The sequence below is a fragment of the Thalassophryne amazonica genome, chromosome 19 (assembly GCF_902500255.1).
Source record: "Thalassophryne amazonica chromosome 19, fThaAma1.1, whole genome shotgun sequence".
Lineage (NCBI taxonomy): Eukaryota > Metazoa > Chordata > Actinopteri > Batrachoidiformes > Batrachoididae > Thalassophryne > Thalassophryne amazonica.
The window spans coordinates 29,469,251-29,496,697 of NC_047121.1; the positions used below are offsets into that span (position 1 = coordinate 29,469,251).

Consider the following 27,447-nt stretch of genomic DNA (forward strand, 5'->3'; position numbering starts at 1 on the left):
GTATGTATGTTGGCATACTGACATATGCCATTGTTCTGCTGTGTGTTCGGTGGAAAACTGACCTTTAATATTTACTGAACCAAATTTCTAAGAATCAGTTTCAACAACACTACCTGCATTTCCACGTGTTTGAATCCTGGTTCATGCTTTATATTCTCCATACACTGTTATGCCAGTATCCATTCATTCAAAAAGGAAACACCATCGGCTCATAAAACCTTTGCATAACTAAACCATTGGTGACATAAAACAGCACTAGGTTAAATATCAGAGCCAAAAGCCTCTGTATGACAAAACCATTTATTAACTTTATGTGGACAAATAAACAAACTGCTTTTATCAGGTCAATGTAACTATGTCAAACAACAAACCTCTGAAATATTGATATGTGTAATGGCCCCCGCAGAGTGGAGTGGATCCTCTTTAACACCAGTCCTGTCATTTTCACCACATTTTAGCAAAATCTAATCATAAATAAAATGATGACTTTCTTTAAAATGTCCTGCTCAGCCCACTGAAATTTTTCAAAAACACTCACAGAAATGGGCAGGGGTATATTGATCATGAGAAGACATGCAAGGTTTTTAAGTTGTACAACATTGAATTATGCTATTAAAGCATTATTATTAGTATACCTGGATTAGTGCCCAGCAGTTTGGTCAAATGCCTCTGGTGAAATGATAAATAAATTACAGATTATTCAAAATAGGGCTGCTTGTATTGCACTTAAGTGCAATTATAGGACTAACATCATTACAACGCATAAGAATTTAAACTGGTTGTTAATTAAAGACAGACTTTTATATTCACTGATCATTTTTACCAGAAAGATTATTAGAGTCTCTGACTTCTTTCTATTGAATTCTGGGCTCTGAATTACGTTGTTGCCCCTACTTTGTTGAGTGAGTGCATGGACCAGGTATTGGATAAAGTTGTGGAGTCCAGCAGCTTGGGTGCCTTTGTTGGTGAGTCAAGGTTCCCTGACTTTGACTTTGTGGATAATGCTGTGATCTTTGTGGAATCAACAGTTGCCCTGAATGCAACACTTTAGAAAGGAGAGTGAGGAGATGGAGTGTCTGTGTATGTGATGGTTCTGGATCCAGGCTTTTGTTGACTTCCTGGACTCAGCAGTTCAAAAGCATAACCGTTTGTGGTGAAATTGTCAAATCTGTTAGAGATTCAAGTATCTCAGCAGTGACATTGATGCCTCTTGGAGCTATTGGACCTCTTATGAGGTCGCTAGATGGCTAAGAATTTATGGTATCATGAGGCCCTGGATAGATGTGTTTGGCAGTTCCAAAGTCTTTACAGGAAAATGACAGTCCAGACCTTTAGAGTCTTGATATAACTGCGTGGGTGTGAAAGGAATTCTTTGGTGCTAGGTCTCTCTGGAGTACTGTTGGGTACCGGTGGAAAGACTTTGTATCATAGGAGTGATTACTTAGGAAGACTCAGATGAAACATGCTATTTCCATTCAAAGAGAACATCAGCACATACTGACGGCCCCTTCACACATAGTACGAATAAGTGCTATGTGGGCAGTTTGGTGCATGCAAAAACACAGTGTAACCACATCGTGCAGCTGCTGTGAAAAAATAAATAAATAAAAAATAAGAAAATACATGCTGCAATGGTTTCGTGCATGCAAGAACACAGTGCGAGCAGCTGCACCATCAACGCTGCTGTGAAAATAAAGAAAGAAAATACATGCTCTACTCTCTACTTTATTCAACTCTTCTGTTCTACTGTTCTTTTTGTTTAGATATTTAGATATACCTTAATATCCACTAGTAGAGTTCTACCTTAGAATTGGAATGTATTATAGAAGACATACCTTACTGAATTTCATGCCACCCACGGGATTCGAACCTGCAATTTCCAAAAGCTCTGACTGCCAGTCAGAAACTTAACCACTGAGCTACCATCGGATGCAATGAGGTGACCCTGTACTCCTTTATCTAACTGAATCACCAAACAAATGGTGTGATATTTATCACAACAAAGCATTCAGGCAGTAAAACTGAAGTCACTACTTTACAGAATACAGTTCAGAAACAAAAAAAACAATCATTTTCTAACCTTTTTTTTTTTCAGAAATTTTAGTCATGTCCCCACATCATTAATATTACATATAATAAACACTTATGAAAGCTCATTCCACAATTTATTATTATTTATTTTGTATTTATTTAACCTTTATTTAACCAGCTGACAATCCTTTGTCAGATTGTTGCTGCACATGAACGCTGGACAAAACAGCATTTTCAGATCACTTTAACCTAAGTTTAAGTCAGCGTATCATAGATTTCTATTTAATCTAATGCCTGATGACAAGAAATAGCGCTAAGCAAGATGGCGGCTCCTGGCAAGAGCTCACAGACTGCATCCGCCATCTAGTGGATTAAATAGAAATTCATGGTGTGCATACTTCCGTATCACATGACTTACATTCTGCAAGTTGTTGACCAAAACCTAAAATTGTGTGATGAAGCAATGTGGGAGGAAAAAAAATGAAATTAGATGTCAATTCACATTAATTTTCTCAGACTTAGTGTATAGTTGATGGCAAACCAGTATAACATCAGCTGTGTCATGTTCCTGGAAACGTTTCATGTTCAGTTATTTGCAGAGTAGCAACATTTGGTCCTCTTCAGAGTTTGAACTTTGAAGTGAGCTGATCACTAATCAGACTCAGCACAGACTCCACGAGGCGGGACTGGAAAGAGACTTTATAAATGATTGTTAATGAAGTGCTGCTGTATTTGTCAAACAAGAGAGGGACACAGAACGCAGACGGAACGGTTTCTTCAGGCCGTGATGGGTTACAGCCAGCTGGGTCTGTTCCTGCTGCTCAGCAGCGTCACGGTGGCTCGTAAGTTCCTCTGATGTGGTAAATTACGTTGAAAATAACCTTCCATGTCTGACCCACTTTCAGGACTGCTGCCTAACTGGTCCAGTTAATTGGAACAGAACTATTGTTGTAGATTATTACGTCCAACAAGGACGTAATAAAATCATCAGCGTTGATTTCCGTATTTATTTGTTTGTCTGTCTGTTAGCAGGATTATGTCAAAACCACTGCATGGATTTTGACGACATTTTCACCACAGATAGATATTAGGGCATGAAAGACTCCACTGAATTTTGGAGGTGATCCGGATCCAGATTGGCGGACATCAGAAATCTCGGATTACTCTTGTTGGTGATCCCATTATGCTTACTGTGGAAAAGTCCTGTAATTAAATGTAATTATGACCAAACTGCTACAAGCACTTTCAGCTTTCTTTTGAATGAAAGCGTCTGAAGAATAATTAAGGAAATATTTAATAAGTGGACATTAAATATTTCACTGGCTAATTTTACAGAACATCCGCATAAACAGAGTTATTAGTTTTTCCATCACTGCAGAGTATGTGAAGATTTCTTAGATTCCCCACTCGAGAACAGCCAGCGTGTAACTGGCCATGGCTGAAGATGGCACGTTCAAGTTCAGCCCCACGACCTTGAGGCTCTGACCCCGTGCCTTGTTGATGGACACGGGAAAGCTTGCTCTCAGTGGGAACCCCAGCCTCGAGATCTTGAAGAGCAGTTCGGTGGAAGAGGGTCCAGTGGAATCTTTGGAACCAGTGCTGCTTCTCTTTAATATTGTCACCAAGCATGGTGCCATCCAGGATGTGGCTCATTATCCTCTTGACTGTTGTTCATGAACCACTGCAGCATTATGCTCCTAATGACCATTGTTATGGCCACCTTGTGTGTGTGTGTGTGTGTGTGTGCTTTTTGGGAACGCATTGGAATAAATCACAGCTTCTTCTTCATTTGCCACCATCAACAAAGTATCAATTAATAACACTGCCTACTGTCAGCCCCACCTCCACCCCAGCATCCCCCTGTGGGCTCTGACTGGGGGATGATCTGTGTAGCTGTTCATCAGTGTCCAGTATCGCAAGCAATAATCTGTAGAATCTGGTAACGTCAGAGCCCAGATGCTTAAATCTAGCTATGTGGTGCTGCCGCAGTAAAGATGATCTGACTGAAAAAAGTACCACTACAAAAGAAAAAAGAGAATATGTTTAAAATAAATAAATCAATGTAGGAATACAGAACTAGCCCAAATAATCGTTGATGTATGGAAATGCAGATATAGATCAAATGAAGACATTAAGATATTCTTCTTTTCACGTACAGTAGTTTGCCCTTAACAATCGTTTAGCCAGGACAAACACGTCAGTGTTTTGTCACATGCATAACAGGAATAAACATTGCCCATTACCCACGCACGGGTCCTGATGGGAAACAGGAACAAACACCATCTAATACCCACGCAGGAGTCCTGATGGGAAACAGGAACAACATTGCCAATACCCACGCAGGGTCCTGATGGGAAACGGGAACAATCATTGCCCATTACCCACGCAGGGGTCCTGATGGGAAACAGGAACAAACATTGGCCATTACCCACGCAGGGGTCCTGATGGAAAACGAGAAGAAACATAGCCCATCACCCACGCAGGGGTCCTGATGGGAAATGGGAACAAACATTGCCCATTACTCACACAGGGGTCCTGATGGGAAACAGGAACAAACATTCCCCAATACCCACACAGAGGTCCTGATGGGAAACAGGAACAAACATTGCCCAATACCCATGCAGAGGTCCTGAGGGAAACAGGAAACATCACCCAATACCCACGCACGGGTCCTGATGGGAAACAGGAACAAACACCATCTAATACCCACGCAGGAGTCCTGATGGGAAACAGGAACAAACATTGCCCAATACCCACACAGGGGTCCTGATGGGAAACAGGAAAAAAAACATCACCCAATACCCACGCAGGGGTCCTGTTGGGAAACAGTAACAAACATCGCCCAATACCCACGCACGGGTCCTGTTGGGAAACAGGAACAAGCATTACCCACACAGGGGTCCTGTTGGGACACAGGAACAAACATCTCCCATTACCCACGCAGAGGTTGTGTTGGGAAACAGGAACAAATATCGCCCATTACCCATGCAGGGATCCTGTTGGGAACAGGAAGAAAACATCGCCCATTACCGATGCATTTGTGCTGTTGAGAAACAGGAACAAACATCGCCCATTACCCACGTGGGGGTCCTGTTGGGAAACAGGAACAAATGTCGCCCATTACTCACGCGGGGGTCCTGTTGGGAAACAGGAACAAACATTGCCCATTACCCACGCGGGGGTCCTGTTGGGAAACAGGAAAAAACATCTCCCATTACCCACGCGGGGATCCTGTTAGGAAAGAGGAACAAACATTGCCCATTACCCATGCGGGGGTCCTTATGGGAAACAGGAACAAACATTGCCCATTACCCACACAGGGGTCCTGTTGGGAAACAGGAATAAACATTGCCCATTACCCAAGCAGGGGTCCTGCTGGGAAACAGGAACAAACATTGCCCATTACCCAGGCAGGGGCCCTGACTGGAAAACATCAAAGGGGTCGAGACACTTTGATATGCACTTTGGACATATTGCCGTGTTATCACACGCAAGACAGGGAACACACTCTAACCACAGGTGACGACACTTGGTAAGGTGACTTATGTTCACGATGTCCATTACATGTTGAATGTCCACTACAGTCACCAGGAATACAACTTGACTAATAATTGTGCACGTGTAACGTTTGCTATCTGTAATGTCGATGTACTTTGTTACACATTTATAAGATCTGTCGCTCTTTTTTTAATTTCCAGAACAAAACAACGATGATACTGGGCCGACACCTTGTGTATGTAAGTTAATGCATAGATTTATGTTCACTTTAAATGTCTATTTATTCCACAAACCTCAGCATGAAGAACTTTTCCTGAATCTTTTCTTGCATTATTTTGTTGAAGACAGACAAACTGATGGTTTCTATAGCTGCAGGTTTTTTTAAGTAAATAAACTGGTTGGAATAACAGCAGACTTTAGCATTTGCCTTGAGGGGACTGATCGTGTGTGCATGGACATAGTGTGCACGGGGGAGATGGGGATGGTAACATATGTTGCTGCAATTGCACACATTGATCTGGTTAAAAAAGTCAATGGTAGCTCTGCTAAACCAACAAACACATGTTCGGGTTTAGATAGTAGCAGTGGCTGGTGGACTCTTGCTCCGTGCTGTTTAGGATTCTGTACAATAAGCTGTTTATTCACTGCTATGGCGACATTTAGCCACCACTCACTCTAAAGCTCTGAAGCCAGGTGTTGATGTGCATCATCCACTCTGAAAGAAAGATGAGTTCTGAGATTTAATGAGCATTTATATAATGCCTAAATAGATCCTTGTCATTTGATTGGAATATGGCTACATTCTGTTGAATCATTAGTCTTTACTTGAGCAATTATTGGGAAAATACTGAAAAAGAAGACAGGCTTTAGTGTCGTTGTACATCGATGAATACATACAATAAAATTCATCCTGTGCATGTAACCCATCGTAATTACAGTTAGACACAATCCAACCATGAGGAGCAGTGGACAGCCACAGTCTGGCACCCAGGGAGCAACTCCAGATGTAGAGAGAAAAACAGCACATATTATGGTGGCTGAGGACCTAAGTGAGGGGAGCACCTTAAAACAGTGATTCACGATGGATTTAATCATTCACGTGTCTTGATATGGTGCACTGTTCACCATATCTTACACTCAGATTATAGCTGTTTAAATAGTAAAGGGGAGTTGTGCATGTGAAAATGCACTTGTTTATACTGTGCACTGCAGATGGTCAAGACAGGGCCCTTGTAGTTTCATGTATTAAGCACACACTTTTATCCAAAGTGACATATAGTCATAATCACGCACCACTGGACCATGGAATGACAGTGCATGTAAGAAAATCAGTTTGGGGTTCAGTGTCTCACTCAAAGACATCTTGACACACAGACAGGGGTATCCAGAATTTGATTTCCAACCCCTTTTTACCTCCAGAGCAACAGCGACCATGTGTCCTTTACACATATGGATAAAGGTCCGTTTAACATTGTATCATTATGATCACATTACAGTGGAATCCAGGTACAGGACCAGCAAGAAATACATCTACCAGTACACTGCGGAGAGCAGAAACGGAGTGGTGGGTACTGCTAACCTGAAGAATGGTCCCCAAGTCTCCTGTCTGGTACGTAACTGTTTAATGAGTCCAACTGGTCCATTTCTGTTAAAACAGAAATGTGACTGGGACTCCTTGTCCTGTCTGTGTTTTCCCATCACGTGTTTTCAGGTAGAGCTCGATGTCCCACAGACATGCAAGTTCATCTTGTCCACCAGGTACTGTGCCCTCAGCGAGGTTTCGGCAATGGATCCTCAGGGAGAACCGGTCTACAAGCTGGCCCCAAGCTCTGAGGCCTTTGAGGTTGCCATGGAAAGGTTTGTGTGCAACATCCTTCATGTCAGACTGATTCAGCAGGAAGATCATCCTGGTTGTTTTCTGAAAATTAAACCAAAAAAAAAGAAAAAGAGGACAGTATAGAGCCACAGCCACTCATATACTGTATTCATATGGGACAAACCCTCTCTGAGATCACCCAAAGGTTTTCTGAAGAGTGGGTTTGAAGCTCAAAATGAAGCGGTTCCAAATGTCACCACCTTGGTTTGAATGTTTTAATCATATATATTTGTTCACTGACTGGGCACTGGCCTTCATAACGGATGGTTTGGGAGATTCAAATTTTGACAGGAGTTTTGCCGCAATAGCAGTGGAAAGATTCAAAATTTTGACAGGAGTTTGCCGCAATAGCAGTGGAGTGTAAACAGTACAGATAACCTCACGAAGCTTCAATGTCAATGCTACTAATATATGAATTAAACAACACTGAACCTTCATGACCTGGTCCCGGGATAAGTGGTTGAAGATGAGTGAGTGAATAACACTGAACTTTCACTCAGTGGAAATACTGGAGCACCGACTTCTTAGATGCTCCATACAATTAACCACACAACAAGCCATATTATTATTACAGATATATATAATGAAATGGACAGAACGTACAAACATTGTTGAGTTCACAGCAGTTAGCAGCCTCAGCTAGCAACAGTCTCTGCTCGCGAGGTCCTGGACACGGCTTGCCAGCACACAGTTGTCTCTCAAAGCAACCACTTCCCAAATTATTCATAACTTCATGACTTAAAATAGATCAAACTAATGAATTATATGTATAATCCCTCCCCCCACCCCCATACATTTGTCATGAACAGGGATACCAGCGATACAGACCAAAACATTTTTTCCTTCTTTATTCCCTAGGTTGTAAGCATGTTTATTTCTGCTGCAAAGCTGGACATTTTTACATGGGGGTCTGCGGGGAGTGATTCATTTTAGCAGTCATTCAAGAAAATGCAATATTTGGCACCTCTGTGTTGGCTTCATTTTATAGCACCGGAGGTTGGAGCTTTGAGCCTTGAGCCTCTGAGCGACAAATCGCACAATACAGTAATTCTATTCAAGAATTCATGATATGGTGGAACTAAATAATGGTAAATTTACCATTTACCAACTAAATAATATATATATATTAAGTGTTTCCTTGTGTAAGCTTGTGTAAGACTTTTCTAGATTCATTTGTTTTAAAGGATTTGACTTTGTATGTTTGTCATGTTTCCGCTGCTATACTGTGAGCAGTTTTACACAAGTTGCTGTTTTATTTTGATCCCTTTTCCATCACAGACCTCTTAAACCAGTGTGTTGGTAATAATGTAAAACTCAACTAACTGGTTACAATTATTGTTATGACCAGCAAACAAGCAGTCGACGAGTCTGGACACATGTGGTCCAGCTGCCTCCATCACATTGTTAAAGACAGATAAAACCTAACATGTCTGGAAGGTTCACTCCTGAGTTGGTCTTACTGGATCATGATGTTCTGGGGATACCTGCATATCATGTATTGTACTACACAATCCAACACGTTTATAACAGAATCATTGCACTTCTAATACTTATATAACGTCAAGCAACTGAGGAGGAGTGAACCCATCTGCAGGACACATGCAGGCTCTTGGTGTTGGAATGTGATTTTTTTTTTTTATTATTTTAATTTAGATTCCATTTTATAGTTCAGGTTGCAGGACTGCATTCACAGATAAATGGGGCAGACAAACCTGATGGCAGACTGGATGAGTAGCTGTGGCGTGTTGACAGTGAGGACATTTCTGCCTGTTGTGGATGAAACACAAGTGGACTCAAAATACAGGTCCACACAGATATATCAGAAAACGAAGAGTTTTAACAAAAAATATAATATGAACTTGTGGTTGAAGTTAACACCCCTATTCCACCGTTCTGTTACAATGCTCCACGATCCAGAAAAAGTGCAAAACAAAAAGTGAAACAGGTTACTCTGGCATGCATCCTATCGGGTTGGCTTATACAGTGCAGACCTAGCAACTGCCTGGCTTATACAGTGCAGATCTAGCAACCCATACAAAAACATAAGTAAAGCTGCACCCTGCTGCATTCTGAGTCAGAACTGACACAAATGCTGCTTTTGCTTCAAATTTTCACCCTGATGGAGCACAAACAAGTTGTCCTCCCTAGGACTACCCCGTTTAAAGATAGTTTGAACATGATTAAAGCTGCTAAGACTATGAGATGTGGGCACATAATGATGCCGATTTGGTGAATTGGGATGAAATTTTTGAACAACTTAAAAATTTCACCCGATTTCAAAACTGCTGTCGATGTACATCTACAGCCATCCTCAGTAACTGTCGGTGGGCATCACACTGAGGACAGTCGATGGTGGCCATAACTACTGTGTTTATCATGTTTGTTCAAGACTGACAAACGATGGATCAAGGAGATACTGTGATGCTTCAAAACGCACCTGATTTGCTTCTCTGGATGAAACGGGAAAACACGGCGCTCTGTGGAATAGGGGTATAAGGACAGAGTGGTAGTTAGGTGACGCTCTGAACAGGCAATGTGAGAGAGGGCCGTCCAGGCAGATCCAGATGTCACTGATGAATGAGGTGCAGAACCTGATAATTCTCCAAGTGGTTTGATTTAACAGGAATATAGTCAACATAGGCAACCAGAATTCAAAACAGGATTCTGGCACACAAAGGCAACAATGTTTAGGATCTTGAATTCAGTTTATCAGTGCAGCGCCAAATTCAGTACACACACTAGTAAACTCACAACAAATGGTGTGAAGGCCACGGTTGATATAATACAGACTTGAGTACTTGATTGATTACACTTGTGCTGGCTTTGCAAGACTCAGTACATCTCCCATGTGGACAGACAGGAAGAAACACAGAAAACAAGCAGTCAGACTGATATCCCATCACCGACAAGACAGACAAACATGCAAGCAGGACTTCGAACTCTGACTAGACCTAACAGTGGCGTGAAGTAAAAAATCAACAATCAGCTGACAAGCAGAGACACAAAACTGGGAACTGATATACTGCGGAAGGTGATGATGCAACAGGGAACAGGTGCATGATTACAGATGACACACAGCCATGTAGACAGGGAGACAACACAGGATATAGTGCCATATAACCAGGGAGAGACACAGACAGGTTGGACAACAGTCATCGCAACTGACACTCATGAACACTGAAACCCAGACAGTTACCCAGATAGAAAACAGGCAACAGACAGAATATATACACAATATATTTTAGCACTGTCCAGTAACAGCTGAGCAGTCCACAAATGTGTTTTTCTTACCCAGGAACCCTCTTAAGTTCACTGTCGATGGTGCAACCAGTGTCCAACTGTTCCCCGGGGAAGACGATCCAGTCAATATCCTCAACATTAAGAGAGGTATCATCTCAGCCCTCATGGTGCCAGGCATGGGTGGTGAACCAAGTAACCTCATGGTTAGTTTTTACTTACCACAGACAACTGTGAATATGGTGAAATTTCAGCAGAAAAAGCAAAAAAATATAGCAAAGGAGTTGGTTATGGTTTTTATTTGTTTATTTATTTATTGTTTGTTTTGGGGTTTGTTTGTTTTTTAGGTCAACAAAAACATTTTTGCTTAATGCAAAATGTTAAAGAATTTGAACTTTTATTGATGGAAATCTGTGCATTTTCCCATGTTTTCCTTTTAAATTCCTCTTTTAAACTGCATTTTTCTCCATTTAAACAATAGACTTACAACCAGTAAGTCTAAGTTTCTGTTTGAACCCTTCATTTTAACATTAAAACTTGTTGGCCTACCTACGTTTTGCTTCTTTTTTCAGAGCACAGTGCATGGCCAGTGCTACACAAACTACCAGGTGAATGTTAAGACGGATATCGACACAGATGTGACTTTGTTCAGAGATCTGTCTGAGTGTGACCAGTTCCACACTCGGAAACTCACCAACAGTCCTCTGGCTCTGCTGCAGAAGCTGGTGAGATTTTGCTATAGTTTCTTTTAAAGCTAAGTCATTAAATTATGACCAATACACGTGCATCTCTCATGTGCTTGTGACATTGACACTAGCCTTGAGTTATATGCCAAATAATTTGACCCTTGTGATTTGACTATATATGTTATAATAGCAAAATGGCCTCTGTGTGCGTGAGTGCGTGAGTGCGTGTGTGTGTGTGTATGGCTTCGATCACTGAGAAACTGAGGAGAGCTGACATTTGCCATTTGGTATGCTTATGTATGGGTCAGTGATGAACACTGTGAAAACGGAAAGTTGATAGGACAAATATTTTTGGAGAAATTTGAGATTTTAGCTAACTAGTAAATAATGAACGTTGTGCTGCAATGCATCATGGGAGTTTGAGGTATTAAATGTTATTGTGGGCCATGTTAGTTTAACAGTGTTATTGGTTTATTGTGTTTTTGTCATTCAACTGGTTTAGTCAGTTTAGAAAAGTGTCATGTTGCCGTTACCATGAGCGAGTTAACTGTCAGGTTCCATGAGTGAAAAGTGTAGTGTGTTTGATGTCTTCCGCCACATCTCTGTTTGTGCATGTCTAAAAATAGAAGCACCTGCTTGCAGTAATGGGGAAATCTGTGTCAAGTAGGTAGTTTTCAAAAACGGGAGAGTTTTTAACTCCAATTCTTCTTGACTGTTTCTTGTCTCAATAAGAGCAGATCCAGCTGCCTGGCAGCATGGCTTTCTTAAAAACATAGATAACAAAGCTGTTAGGCTGTTTGGGGAGGTGATGGTCTAGTGGTTAAGCATTGGGCTTGAGACCAAATCCTAGGTTCAAATCCTAGCCTGACCAGAAAATCATTAACGGCCCTCAGGCAAAGCTCTTAATCCCCTGGTTGTGATATATATATATATATATATATATATATATATATATATATATATATATATATATATATATATATATATAAACAATAAGCGCTTTCTAAAATATCTGGTCCATTATCTACCTTACGCATGTCTGTGTGTGTTGCAGATATTTGTACTAAAAAAAATGCTCACAATCGAGCCATTCGCTTATGCTAACATTATCCATTAGCATTGCGTTATGTCATGCTAATCACGTCCTAAAAGATTGTCGTTTTCCAGACATGTGAACGATTAAATCCATTATGAATTACTTATTTCGCTCACCTTGAACATGCTGTCAGCCACAGTTTGAAAATAATCTTGACACTCATAAATACATTTTCTTCGTCATCTTCTTTGTGTTGGCAGATTGCAGGTCACCTTTAGAAGTGCATATCGCCACCTACTGTATTTAAGTGTATGGAGTCTTGGCAATAATTATTCTAAGTCAATACAATACAAAACATGAAACAATAAAATGAAAAAGGCAAATAATCAAATCATTAACAGTGGAAGTAAAAACGCCAGTGTGAGTATTTCTGCTAGTTATGTGTGAAACATTTATCTTTCAGTGGGCACTTTTGTTTTTAGAATGGCCTGTTTTCTAACCTCATCACAAGCACTCAGGACTGCAACTACCAATTTGACAACAAGGGGAAGCACATGACCACCACAGCATGCACAGAAAAACACATTTTCCTGCCTTTTTCCCATGAGTAAGTCATCATTTGTGCTCATCTTAATGTGTGTATGTAGCACACGGACGTGTTCACTGCATGTTTTAAATGTAATTTACAGAGACAATGGCATTGCTTCTGTTGTGACACAGCACCTTAGCCTGCAGAGCACCAAGAGGATCAACAGCAGAATATTTGGTGAGTGATGCTAATTTGATGTCGAATGCAGGATATTTAAGGAGCTGCTTCTTCCAGTTTGCTTTTGACTTAACAAATATAATTTTCAAAGAAGGATTTTGTCTTGTTAATGCAGCATGTGTTCAGGGATGAGGCTCTGTTTACCCCCAAAATGTGAATCTGCTGCAAATCGTGAATCATCCACAAACTGTGAATTGCAAAACGTGAATACTGAAGACGTATCTCACAAAACGTGACTGCACATCTCGCAAAATATGACTTTCTTCACAACTACAGACATTTTGTGTCACTATAAATTAATTTTTGATCATAAATGGAGCAAACCACAACAAGATAGAAAGTGTGTACATTTTCCAGAATATGTCTAGCTAATCAACAACTCATGCATTTCGTTGTTGTTTTTACTGTTTATTCTGCCATGCAAAAGCCACACCTGAGTAAGAGAAACGTACATGTATACATACGCAGATTAGGCATATATGCCTATTCGTAATGTGTGGAACGCTTAGAATCATAATTGATCATAAAGCAAGAGAAATACATATTATAATTTAATATATTTTATCAGAAATGTATCATATGCCCAGTTGTAAATATCTAGCGAATATGTATTTAACCCTCTGGGGCCGATGCCGTTGTATACTGGGACCAAGCTTTACTAAATTAGAAATAACATTTTAATGATATGAGATAGAAACTTTTTTTTTTTTTTTTGCTGAAAAGTTAACTCCGCAGACTTTCGATCCACTGTCGGCCATCTTTGTACTCCTCATAGAAGATGTGTGATGACGTGCACAATGTGAGTGTCTAATCGGAATTGGTTCACCGTCACATGGTTTTTCAAAATCCAATCATAGGGCAGATTTACCTCACGTGATGAACCAAAGATCGTTTTCAGGAGTGATATCTTACTAGTTGGCCCATTTGAATACCCCCTAACTCCTCCAATGCGCCCTGCACCATTACGCACAGCGAAAGTGAAGGCAGACGGAGAGCCTCGCATGACAGTCTCACGTGCTCAAACAAAGTGTGTGTAACTATCAGGATTGCTCCACTACTTTGCATTTGAATGTTACTGGATTACTCTGTGGCTCTCTCCCATGGCATAAAGCACTGTTTACCATATCAATGAGGTGAGGGAGCGGGCCGCTCCTCAGACTGGAGCATAAACACATAGACCATTTGTATATATTGTTCAAAATGTGCATTTGTGATTATTGTTTGAACTATTTTGTTGTACAGTCTTTCACACAGGACCTCAAATTATCTTTATAAAGTGTCAAAACAGTTGTTTATTATAGTTTGCTGTGTGTTTTGAATAAAGGTGTGTGGAAAATTATTTTTCACTTTACTTTTTCCTTTGTTATTTTTGATTGTAAACCTTTATTACACTTATAAAACACAACAAAAGCATATATATTATGAAAGAACAGGTTGTCCTGCAAAGAAGAGACATAAAACTTGATTGTGGGATGCTGGGAGAGCTGTTAACAGCCATAATAAAACATTTATGCCAGGCGAGTGAATTGTCCAAAAAATGCCCTCGGACCCCAGAGGGTTAAATCAGAGATCACTCAGAGAAACATCAGGAGTCAGTTGTTTGTCTCCAAAAGGACATTTATGAAGTAATATGACAGAAAAATTGAAACTATGAAACATTATATCATGCGGCATCCTTTCAGTAGGCAATTCAATTCAATTTTTCAATTCAATGCAATCATTTTTTTCAGATTAACACAAAATGACAGTACAGTTCCGTTACTCAGTGTCTGCCTTTGTGGTGTTTGGTTGTTAGTCTATATTCGGAATGTACCTATTCCAGTTTGTCTCATCTGTCTTTTATTATTTTCCGTGTATGATCAGGTTTGAGTGTTCAGACTTTGCACTGCCAGTTTTTATGGTTCATCACGTTCTTGTTGTCTTTTTGTTCCTGGGTTGTTTTTGGATTGTGGTATGTTTCAGTTTTATTTCCACGTTTCTATTGATGTTTGTTTGTTTTACATATTAGTTTCTGGTGTCACTTTAACACCTCTCTGGTTCTCCTGCCTCACTCAGTCTGTCACCTGTGGTTAATCAGTTCTTGTATATTTAAGCCACTTTGTCAAAAAGCACCTGTTGTTTTGGCACTTAACCCTTTGAGACCCGCTGTCTGCATCCTGTGGTCCAATCTTGACTCTTTGTGGCTCATGATGGCAGAGCTTTGACTTTTCAAAAAATTTGATTTTGAGAGTTTTAGGATGTTTAAATTTGTCATGCTATGTAGGACAGCAGTTTCTCTTGACAAGCACACCTTACAGTTGTGAAAAAGATCTTTCATAAATTTGTTGAAAGTAGCTCCCCAAACAATATTGCAGATGTGTGTAAATTAATTTATAATAAAGTGTTATTAAGGAATAAAATATGATGTGTTTGCACAGATGTGAACCCCAGCCACAGCAAGCCTCTTTACTTTGAAGATCTGGTTGATAAAACTCCAGTCCAGACAAAAGATGCTGCCCTGAGCACGATGAGGGACCTAATGGCCTTGGCAGGCACGGACCAGGGTGACAAGCGCACCGGCCTTTTCCATAAGTTGGTGTCCAGCCTGCGTGGCCTGTGGAATGAAACATTAAGCCAGACAGTCAGGGAGATGTTGGACATATCTTCCTGGCTCTCTTGGCAGGCCTTGCTCCAGTGTGGAACCCCTGAGTGCACCAGCGCCATTTTCCAGGCTGTTCGGACAATTGATGGGGTGTCATTGGAGGTGGATGCGCTGGTCTATGGGCTGAGTCTCCAGGCTGACCCTGATGCTGACTTTGTTCGAGATATGCTCAGCATGGCCCAGTATAAACAGAGCAAAGCTATCATGTATGCTCTGGCTAACACTGTTAAAAAGTAAGTTGGACTTGTTGTCAAAGTGGCTGATTGAACAGGTAAAATGACACTTGTCAGGATATGAGTGCCTCATTTGCAATGATCCTGTATCCTGGCAAATATGTTAAGATCGATGGATCTATCTAGCTATCTACTAAGCAACCTTTACACAAAAGGCTATACCAGCACCGCAGAGAGGGCGCCAGTGGACCTCAGTCTGCGGTTCATCTCCACCTTAAAGACACTAACCACACGTTTGAGGACAAGGAAGTTAAAATATTAGCCAGAGAGAAGAAATGGTTTGAGAGAGGGGTCAAGGAGGCTTTCTTTGTGAAACGTTTGAAACCCAGCCTTAACCAGGGAGGTGGTCTGAGACACACTTTATCCCCTGTTTACAATGGGGTACTCAGGTCAAAGGAGTTTCAGTCTTTTGTTCATGGTAATGAGTCATTCACGTCATCAAGGGAGCCATCAGAAAGTCATCCATCCCATCATTAGAGGGACAGCTGTCCTGTCATTAGGTGTGCTAACTAGAGCACAATAGTTGCTAATTAGAGCTATTGTTTAGTCACTAACCTATAGCAGTCTGCCTCTCAGTAGGAGGGGTCTGGTTAGGTTTAAAACTCCAGCTTTTGTTGGCTTCTGTTTTATTCTTCTCTACAAGAGTCAGACAGACGTCAGACTTCCAGAGCAAGAATTTTAGCTGAGGAAGCTTCTGCGATTTGAAGCGAAACGTCCTCGCGTCAAGCAACCCAGTCCAGTCGAAGATTCAAGCTTCTCTACTAGCTATATATCTATAAGTGTCAGTAGTCTCTAATGTGCTGTTAAGAGGTTTCAAATAATTAAGCTTTTAGTGAAGCAACTGGCCAAGAGGCTCATCGATCGATCGATCGATCTATCTATCTATCTATCTATCTATCTATCTATCTATCTATCTATCTATCTATCTATCTATCTATCTATCTATCTATCTATCTATCTATCTATCTATCTATCTATCTATCTATCTATCTATCTATCTATCTATCTATCTATCTATCTATCTATCTATCTATCTATCTATCTATCTATCTATCTATCTATCTATCTATCTATCTATCTATCTATCTATCTATCTATCTATCTATCTATCTATCTATCTATCTATCTATCTATCTATCTATCTATCTATCTCTGCCAGCATATTTAATATAAACACCCTTATGTATGTGGCTCTTTGGCTCTGTATGTGTGTCCACAGTGATGGTGACATTCTAGTAGTAGTTTTCAGTGTGTGTAAGCTGCTACCAAAACTGGAGCACATGCTTTTTTGATGATCCATTTGGCCAATTAAGCACACAGTATGCCATATTATTACAGATATTTGTAATAAAATGCTTACAAAGGAACCATTTGGTCATGATAACGTTAGCAGTTAGCATCACACTCTGTGATTATACCAATTTCATGTTCTTTTCAAGACATGTGAATGATCAAATTGGCGGAGCAGACCGCGACATACTATATCAGAGTGTGTGGAATCATGAAATTAATCCACAGGCGTTTAGAAATGTAAAAAAAAAAAAAAAAAAACATTGATGTGGACTTTCTGGTGATTCTATGAACCCCTGAGGGTTAATTACTCTAAGTCAATACAATACAGAACATGAAACAATACAACAATAACAAAAACATATAATAAATATTTTAACACTATTAGGAAATGGCACAACTCTGATAGTTTTAACACATTCATACAGCACTTTAAAAGACTGACAAAGAGCACTAAGTGCTGTAATTTATTTATAGCCTGAAACCACTTAAATGATGCAATTATTTTTGCGGGTTTAGGATAAACACTTAAAACTTGGTAAAGTACTTTTGTACTAGTTACTATAGCATTGCTTTCTGTCATATCTACAGGAATTGTGTTATGTGGCCTCCAGCTGGTGTATATTTTCTTGGTCAGTTTGCTTAACAAGAAGTGACTAGTAGGTTTCAGAAGTTTGCCAGGTGTTGTTACATGAGGTTTCGTCAGTTTCACTACACCTAACCCTAATCCTAACCCCAACTATACCCTTTGGGGGGTTGGGGAAGCCAAAGGAACTACCTTCTATAGTCAGTAATTTGGCAATGTTTATGTGTCCAACCCCTTACTTGTCGAAAGAAAACAGTCTGTATAAGTGATGATTTAGATGAGTTATATTAAAGGGTATTTAAATGTGTACTGACTGGTTGTGCTGAGTTTCAGCAATACAATCTTTCTAAATTACTTCTTTGTGATTGTTTGTCAAAGGAAACATTCTACTTGTCAACTTTGACATGATGCAATTGAGAGCTGAGACAGTTTTGAATGATTTGATATTTATGTGATATTGCAAAGGGGGGTACTCAAATCTGTAAAGACAACCACTGGAGGAAAAGTCTCTATGTCCTCAAAGCATTTAATGATATATTATCTGTGTCCTGTCCACAGATTCCATCATGGAGATGCTACTCCAGTGGTCACAGACGTGTCAAAGTTCATGCAGATGCTCCTGAAGGACTGCTCAGGAGACACTGACAGTGATTACGATGATGATTACACTGACACTGACCCACACCAAACGGCCTTCCTTGTACTCAGGGTGCTGATGAAGCTGAAGACAACCTTAGCAGAGTTTTGGTTTTTCAAACATGTTAACTGCTCTCAAGGCAGTCGTGTGCAGAATTAATATATACTGAATTTTTTTTTTTTTTTTTTATTTCTAGGTTGTTGGCGTAATGGGTAAAGCCATGCAAGATGTCAGCCCTCACCTGATCTCCTCTATCTTACGCTGTGCTAAAAGAACTGACATTCCACTATCAAATCAGAAAGCAGCCATACAGGCCTTCAGGTTGATGGACATCAATGATAAGGTACACTGACTTCACACATGTACATTTCTTACACTTAGATGAACAAACATAATTTGTGGAATTTTTTTGAAAAGACTGAAACACATACAGTATCTCATCGTTACAACAAGGAGCACATCAGACTTGAATTTTGCAAATGTGAAAATCTACAGCATGCATGTAGTCAGACATTTTTTTCCATCAGATGTCATCACATGCATTTCATATTGATATATACTGTATGTTTAAGATTTGGATACGGACATGCTAGTTCAATAATTTGATAATCAATCAACTGCAGATCAGAAACATTCTCATGGAGGTGTACCGGGATGTTCAGAGCCCTGTTGAAAAACGTGTAGCTGCCTATCTGATTCTCATGAAGAACCCAGACCGAGACCTAGTGACAGCTATTGTTCGTAATTTGAAGAAAGAAAAGGAGAAGCAGCTGAAGAGCTTTGTGGTCTCCCACCTTAAAAACATCCATGATTCCCATGATGACCAAATGAAACTGTGAGTATATCTTTAATTGGATGTTTTTACTGTGTAATGGCCAAGCCAAGTGTATTTGTTTCCAGTGTGGAAGGTTCCAAACCCGCCCTTGCCCATCCTCCATAAAATATGGAGTTGCGGCACCTGGGGTAAAATGTGTGCCAAATCAACATGCATATCCTCCTATGAGCCGCTGTGATGACCCTGTCCAAGGTGATTTTATTGCATATATCAGTAACAGGCAATACACTCAGAGAATATGGCCTGCACAACAAAATTTTCCACATGGAAACAAAAGATGTAGTTGGTTGATGAAACATTCTGTCAGGACGGGAGGGAGCCCGTCACCAGGAGCGGCTGGACCCGCAATGCAAACCCCCAGACAAGGCTTTGGTGTGGGAGAAATCATGGTCTTTATTCCAGGCTTGGTTTCGGTACACATGTAATCAGTCAGCGTGGCAGAGGCACAAACAGGATCAGGCTGAGACGCAGTCACAAACGAGCAGGGTTCAGAGGCATGAGCAAACTCAGACATCCGGGATGAAGCAAAAGGCATGGTCGAGGTACAGAGCAAAGTTCAGAACACAGCAAGACAAAACAGGACTGTGATGGGCGCTGGAAAGAGTACAGACTACAATCTGGCAAAGAAGTGAAGGACTGTGGAGTTTAAATACTTGTGGACTAATTAGGGAGAAGTGAGGGACAGGTGGTGTAAACGAGGTGCACGTGGCTTCTGGCAAAAGAGTAAGACAGGGCAAAAGTGTGAGGAAGGGAGTGAGCAAAGTGGCATGATGTAATAGACAAAGACACGGGAGCAGGTGCAAGAGTGTGAGTGAACAGAAACAAAACAGACTGCATCAAAGTGAGGGAAAAACATAATGTCAGGTGCAGGGCATGGAGTGAACAGAAGTAACTGGGCGTGAGACCAGGAATGAAGACATGATGGGAGGTGCAGAGTGGAAACAAACAGCAAAAGCAGAACAGAGCAAAATGGAAATCATGGTCAGAATGTAATACAACAACAGGAACCAAAATGAAACATGAGCATAAATACAAAAGCAACTAGAACTGATCAGAAAAAAAATACAAAAGCAGAATTAAACAGGAACAGACTAATCAACAGAAATCAAAAGTATAACAGAAAACATATACAGATGAAAGCTAAATGAAAACAATGAAAACACAAACTGGCTGAACAAAACTAGAACAGAACTTGACAATGGCTAAAGTATGGAAAGTAACAAAGTGATAAGAAAAACATAACAGAATAACTCATGATGAAAATAATTACTGATAAAGCTGAAGCAGACGGAGAACCACAACAAGGGGAAAAACAAGGGCTCAGTGCCCTGACCCAGCCAAATCCCTGACACATTCGTAACCCAGGAAATCAGTCCAACAGCAACAAGTGTCCACGAGGTAAGCAACAAGGCAGTGAGCCAGTTAAACAGGCTCAAGCTCAGTAAACAGTAAGTAAACATACCTCATAGACTGGTCAGGAAACAGCAGGTGATACTGAGAAGACATGGAAAGGCAGCAAAATTCAGCAACTTTAGATTAAACAGGAAGAAATGTGAGAAAGCAGGGATGAGAGTGAGACAATCTGGCAAGGAAGTGATGAGTTGTGAATGGTTATAAAGTGTTCTAAACAATCATTAAGAAAATAATGGTGCATGTGAACCTGGAAGTCTAAGTGACAGGAAGTAAAGCCACAGAGGAGAAACACAGTAAATGTCAAAATAAAAGCATGAACAATAATTAACATGGAGTTTCACTTAGGAGAATGCAAAAAACAATTAATAAACCAATACTAGATTATACAAAATGAGATAAGCGAGCCCCACAGAACAGAAACTAGACATCTGACATGTGAGCCACGACATAAAGATGCCGACGTATTCAATAAGAAAATGAAGGGATAGATCACAGTGGTGTTGCACTGTGTGTGTGCACATGCTCTCTGAGAGCGAGAGAGAGAGAGAGAGAGAGAGAGATGCTGTCACTCTGCCTACATCACATGCTTCATTGATCTGGTTGGTTGTGTGTCTATTCAGTAGCATCCAGAGGCAGTTTTATCTGCGTCCGGTGGAAATAAAACATGGAGAGGTGTCATCCTCAGGTTGTAGTCCAACTCCTATACTATTGAACTACCTGCTTTGCTTCTGTAAAGAAATGCAAGGAATTAAAAATACAAAATCAAATGGGTTCAATTTGTAGTCTGTACGTCTCTACTTTTTAAATGATGGAATGATTTATTTATTTTAATTTCACAACATTTGGTCTTCGTGAAAATACTTTGAAAATTACAAGTCATGAATATTGAGGGTTAAAAATGGATATAGTGCTGTCATAAATGTTTTGTCACGAGTGAACCTCAACTGTTTTAGTCACTGACTAGATTCCAACCTCCCCAAGTGACCCTGTAATAGGATAAGTGGTAAAAAAAAGAATGAATGGGTTGGAATTAGTCCATCTTTTTTTAAAATCTTGTCCTAATCCCCACAAGTTAAATCCATTTACCAAAATGTATCATAAAAGCTGCTTATACAGGCCAGTGGTGCTTATACCCAATAATTTGCATCACTTTCGATCAAAACTGGACCAACTTGAACTTTTAACCCCTGTACAAACTTTTATCTTTGTCTCAATTTTGCTGTTTTTACCCCATACATATAATATTCAGTCATATATATCCTCCAAATTATACCTTTTTGGAATGTTTATGATCAGACGTGGTATAGTTTTTAATATGATTGGAGCGTTTTTAAATGCTGACAGCTGTGTAAACTTTCAATGACCCAAATCTGACCATAGTTACCACCCTGGGATATCAACCATACATTTCTTTGTAGGCCGTGGTATACAGAAGCTGGACTGTAAGTGTTGTCTAGTCATATTACATGGAAATGTTCTTGGCCCATGGACTACAAAGGGCACAAGGCATCTAAAGATATGGTCCCGAATGTTTTTTCCTTTCGACTTGCATCCTGGACATTAGATGGTGTTTAAAAGAAACAGCTCAAGATGCATCTTTTCAAAGTTGCTTTAATCTGCTTTAAAATTCTTATTTTAACCTGTAAAGCACTTTGTGCCTTTCTGGTCTTGAAAGGTCCTGCATAAGTAAATTTACTGAATCACTGCTCAGTTTTACAGGGTGAAATTTTTTTTTCTTGATGAAGGCTTTTATTCTTCTTCCAAAAGAGTCAGAGAATACATTGAGATGGCACTAAACGACGATCTTTCCCTCACAAACAACGACTTCACTGACAAGTCACGAAACTACAAGATGGACTCTCCCTTGGTTTCAAAACAGAGCAACATTATTTTTGATGCCACTAACACCTTACCTAAGGAAGTGATGCTGGAGACCACCCTGAAGGCTTTTGACTACAACCTTGACCTATTTGAGGTCTGTTCTGATAACATTTCTGTTACATGTGCTGAAGACACAAAAATACTGTTTTGTATTCTAACCAATTCCAAATTTCTTCCCGTGAAGGTTGGTGTTGAGGGAATGGGATTTGAACCAGCAGTTGATGCTCTTTTTGGTGGAAAGGGTTTTTTCCCCAACTTAATCTCCAGTGTTAAGCACAATGCCCCACAGATATTCCAAAAGGTTATGGACAGAATCGCACCCAACAGAAGCAGAATAAAGAAACAGGTGAGGTGATCTGTGGATAAACCCAAATCCTTGTTTTGTCACAATTATGGCATTTGAAGACCCTGGTCCTAAACATACCCAAGCCACAAAAGGGTAATTTTGACAAAATCAAATCTGAAAATCTCAATGGGTCATAAAATCAGTAATCATTTATGTCTAAAGTGTTTGCAGTCAAGTTTTCAGGATTTTGGAGCCTCATGGACTGTGAGACAGCATTTTTTTTTTAACTATATATTTTTCTCTCTTCCTGCTCCACCCACAACTAAATAACTCTGACAGGTGTGCTTAACCAATGAGGAGCTGGGAAACATAATTAGGTGTGATTAGAGCAGGTAGACATGAGAAATACAGGGCAGATGCCTTCCAGATGACTTTCCATCTCCACTCTGTGGACTCACCACCTTCAGGCGGAACTGCTGGGGTTTTGTGCGCTGTCCCATAGGTGGCAGTGAGTCAAGGGCCTCGATGGACCAAACCCGGGTGGCAGAGGCTAGCACTGGGGGAGTGGAACATCACCTTGCTGTGGGAGAAGGAGCCGGCGGTAGAAGTGAAGCACTACCAGCAGTGGCTTGGTTGGGCTGCTGTCCCAATACAACCCCTGGCAAAAATTATGGAATCACCGGCCTCGGAGGATGTTCATTCTGTTGTTTAATTTTGTAGAAAAAGCAGATCACAGACATGACACAAAACTAAAGTAATTTCAAATGGCAACTTTCTGGCTTTAAGAAACACTATAAGAAATCAGGAAAAAAAATTGTGGCAGTCAGTAACGGTTACTTTTTTAGACCAAGCAGAGGGAAAAAAATATGGACTCACTCAATTCTGAGGAATAAATTATGGAATCACCCTGTAAATTTCCATCCCCAAAACTAACACCTGCATCAAATCACATCTGCTCATTGACATTGACCCTATGTGTCTTTGTGCAAGGAATGTTTTCACAGTTTTTGCTCTATGGCAAAATGCATTATCATCTTGAAAAATGATTTCATCATCCCCAAACTTCAGAAAAGTGTCCAAAATATCAATGTAAACTTGTGCATTTATTGATGATGTAATGACAGCCATCTCCCCAGTGCCTTTACCTGACATGCAGCCCCATATCATCAATGACTGGAAATTTACATGTTCTCTTCAGGCAGTCATCTTTATAAATCTCATTTGAACAGCACCAAACAAAGGTTCCAGCATCATCACCTTGCCCAATGCAGATTCGACATTCATCACTGAATATGACTTTCATCCAGTCATCCACAGTCCATGATTGCTTTTCCTTAGCCCATTGTAACCTTGTTTTTGTCTGTTTAGGTGTTAATGATGGCTTTCGTTTAGCTTTTCTGTATGTAAATCCCATTTCCTTTAGGCGGTTTCTTACAGTTCGGTCACAGACATTGACTCCAGTTTCCTCCCATTCATTCCTCATTTGTTTTGTTGTGCATTTTCGATTTTTGAGACATATTGCTTTAAGTTTTCTGTCTTGATGCTTTGATGTCTTCCTTGGTCTACCAGTATGTTTGCCTTTAACAACCTTTCCATGTTGTTTGTATTTGGTCCAGAGTTTAGACACAGCTGACTGTGAACAACCAACATCTTTTGCAATATTGTGTGATGATTTACCCTCTTTTAAGAGTTTTGATGATCCTCTCCTTTGTTTCAATTGACATCTCTCGTGTTGGAGCCATGATTCATGTCAGTCCACTTGGTGCAACAGCTCTCCAAGGTGTGATCACTCCTTTTTAGATGCAGGTGTTAGTTTTGGGGATGAAAATTTACAGGGTGATTCCATAATTTATTCCTCAGAATTGAGTGAGTCCATATTTTTTTCCCTCTGCTTGGTCTAAAAAAGTAACCATTACTGACTGCCACAATTATTTTTCCTGATTTCTTATAGTGTTTCTTAAAGCCAGAAAGTTGCCATTTGAAATGGCTTTAGTTTTGTGTCATGTTTGTGGTCTGCTTTTTTTCTACAAAATTAAACAACTGAATGAACATCCTCTGAGGCCGGTGATTCCATAATTTTTGCCAGGGGTTGTAGATTCCCTTGCCTTGTCCAGTACAGACATTCAAGTGAACAGTCGGAAAATTACTACAATTCCACAATAATCATTTCATATCCTTCTCAAAATCAGCAGTTTTACAGATAAAGTTAACCATTTACAGCTATATTAGGCCCCATTTCTACTTTGGAAAGGAACAGTATCAAATGCAATACAACACTCAAGTTCTTGAGCAAAGAACATTTCACCATTTGACACCAATTACACACATAGTACACCAAACTGTACTGCACTGCCATTATCTTCAGACAAACAGATCCTGGGGTTCACAATGACACCGACCTTAACAAAATAGAAAATATCACCAAATTTACACTCTTTAAAAATGTGGAAAAATTCTTCAATTGACAAAAGAACATTATGTACATACTACAATGTTCACACCACCTTCAGAGAGAGAGAAAAAATGTGTGTGTGTGTGTGTGTGTGTGTGTGTGTGTGTGTGTGTGTGAGAGAGAGAGAGAGAGAGAGAGAGAGAGAGAGAGAGAGAGAGAGAAAATGTGTGTGTGTGTGTGAGAGAGAGAGAGAGAGAGAAAGAGAGAAATGTGTGTGTGTGTGTGTGTGTGTGTGTGTGAGAGAGAGAGAAAATGTGTGTGTGTGTGTGTGTGTGTGAGAGAGAGAGAGAGAGAGAGAGAGAGAAAATGTGTGTGTGTGTGTGAGAGAGAGAGAGAGAGAGAGAGAAAATGTGTGTGTGAGAGAGAGAGAGAGAGAGAGAGAAAGTGTGTGTGTGTGAGAGAGAGAGAGAGAAAATGCGTGTGTGTGAAAGAGAGAGAAAATGCGTGTGTGAGAGAGAGAGAGAGAGAGAAAATGCGTGTGTGTGTGTGTGAGAGAGAGAGAGAGAGAGAAAATGCGTGTGTGTGTGTGTGTGTGAGAGAGAGAGAGAAAATGTGTGTGTGTGTGTGTGTGAGAGAGAAAATGTTTGTGTGAGAGAGAGAGAGAAAATGTGTGTGTGTGTGTGAGAGAGAGAGAGAGAGAGAAAATTAAGGTAATATTTTGCATGAACATTACTGAGTGGAATGGAGGCAAAAAAGCTTGAAAAACTTAAATTAAATAACTTGACTAACTAATAACACCAAAACCTTTAAATGAAATTGGTTAAAATTAACAGTGTAGAGGACAAAGCAAATTAAGTGTACAAAACCACTTAATTAAATGCGTTGCTAAACTTGGGTTTGTCTGACTATAAGTGTCTTGTGTGAACTCAGTGGCTGAGTTAGAATTTCTTTAAAAAACATGCAAATTGCTATTTTAGGGTTTTGTTTTATTTTGTTTTTAAACTGAGCAAATAATTTGTTTTAGAGTGTGGAATACTCCAAAGAATATTTCACTTCTGTGGACTGATCCTCATAACGTGTAGTGAAATCATCAAAATACCAGCATGGCTGCAGCTTTGAACACTGTTACAAACAGCCCCGGCCTCCCCTATTACCATTATAACTGGTCTGCTGTCCCAATAAAGATCACAGCTTTGACCCCCTAAAACAAATAAAAAAAACATCACTCATTCGTTTTATCTTAAATTTTCACCCTCGTTTCCACACCAGGAGCAACATTCGGGAATAAATCCGAGCAGCTCGTCAGTTCACCTGAGCTGAAGAGGTGGATTCGCTCCTTTTCACCCGCGTAGAGCAGCAGCCTCCGTGACGTGTGCGCACTGACAGTGTGAATGAAGCCTGACACGGTTTATAATGAGTCAGACAAACGTCTCTCCTCCAACCAGGATGTGCAACTGTCATTAAACCACGAGAAAGATCTGATGTGCGCACCTCCGTGCGCCTCCAAAAGGATCCCCACGAAACTTTGGTGTCATTGATTTGATGAGTTTTGTCCCGTTTTAAACCTCCGAAGAGTTCTTCAACTTACTCCAGCAAAACACACGGAGACAAAATAAAAATAAATAAATATAACCCAAATGTCGTCGTCACCATCATCTCTTCCTGCCTGACTGACAGCTGCAGCGTCACGTGTATCACTGACTGTAATCTAACGTTCCCGCATTTTTGTAGCAAGGGCTAAAATTCCAGCGCCCCAAAGCCATTAATTTTGGCAATGCTGATTTGCCAAATATTTATTAATTTTCCCTAGTAACTACATACGATTGGTTATTTCGCTGCACTTCAAGGGAGCTTTGAATGGCGCCCAAGACGAGGAACGTACGTTTTCTGCTCCTGTCGGTGGAAATGCACTGTTGAATGAGAGTCAGTTGGAGGAAGTGTTGTTTTAATCATTCATATTACATGTAGGCACATACAAGTAAGTAAAACTGACATTGATATACTTTTAAATATATATATATATATATATAGATATATATATATATATATATATATATATATATATATATATATAATATATATATATATATATATATATATATTATGACTTTTCCCCTCCACAT

The 27,447-nt window shown here is 40.1% G+C and overlaps 1 protein-coding gene across 1 annotated transcript in view; it reads left to right on the forward strand.

The window, feature by feature from the left end:
* Positions 1-2,818: 2,818 nt before the first annotated feature.
* The window catches only part of apoba (apolipoprotein Ba), a 59,399-nt gene continuing 34,770 nt past the window's right edge, over positions 2,819-27,447 (forward strand). Inside the window, 15 exon segments of the mRNA XM_034159886.1 lie at positions 2,819-2,873; positions 3,602-3,604; positions 5,730-5,768; positions 7,026-7,138; positions 7,241-7,386; positions 10,701-10,848; positions 11,215-11,367; positions 12,847-12,971; positions 13,054-13,130; positions 15,548-16,004; positions 18,439-18,589; positions 18,714-18,860; positions 19,141-19,352; positions 22,533-22,740; positions 22,831-22,992. Of these exon segments, the coding sequence (XP_034015777.1) occupies positions 2,819-2,873; positions 3,602-3,604; positions 5,730-5,768; positions 7,026-7,138; positions 7,241-7,386; positions 10,701-10,848; positions 11,215-11,367; positions 12,847-12,971; positions 13,054-13,130; positions 15,548-16,004; positions 18,439-18,589; positions 18,714-18,860; positions 19,141-19,352; positions 22,533-22,740; positions 22,831-22,992 (2,196 nt within the window).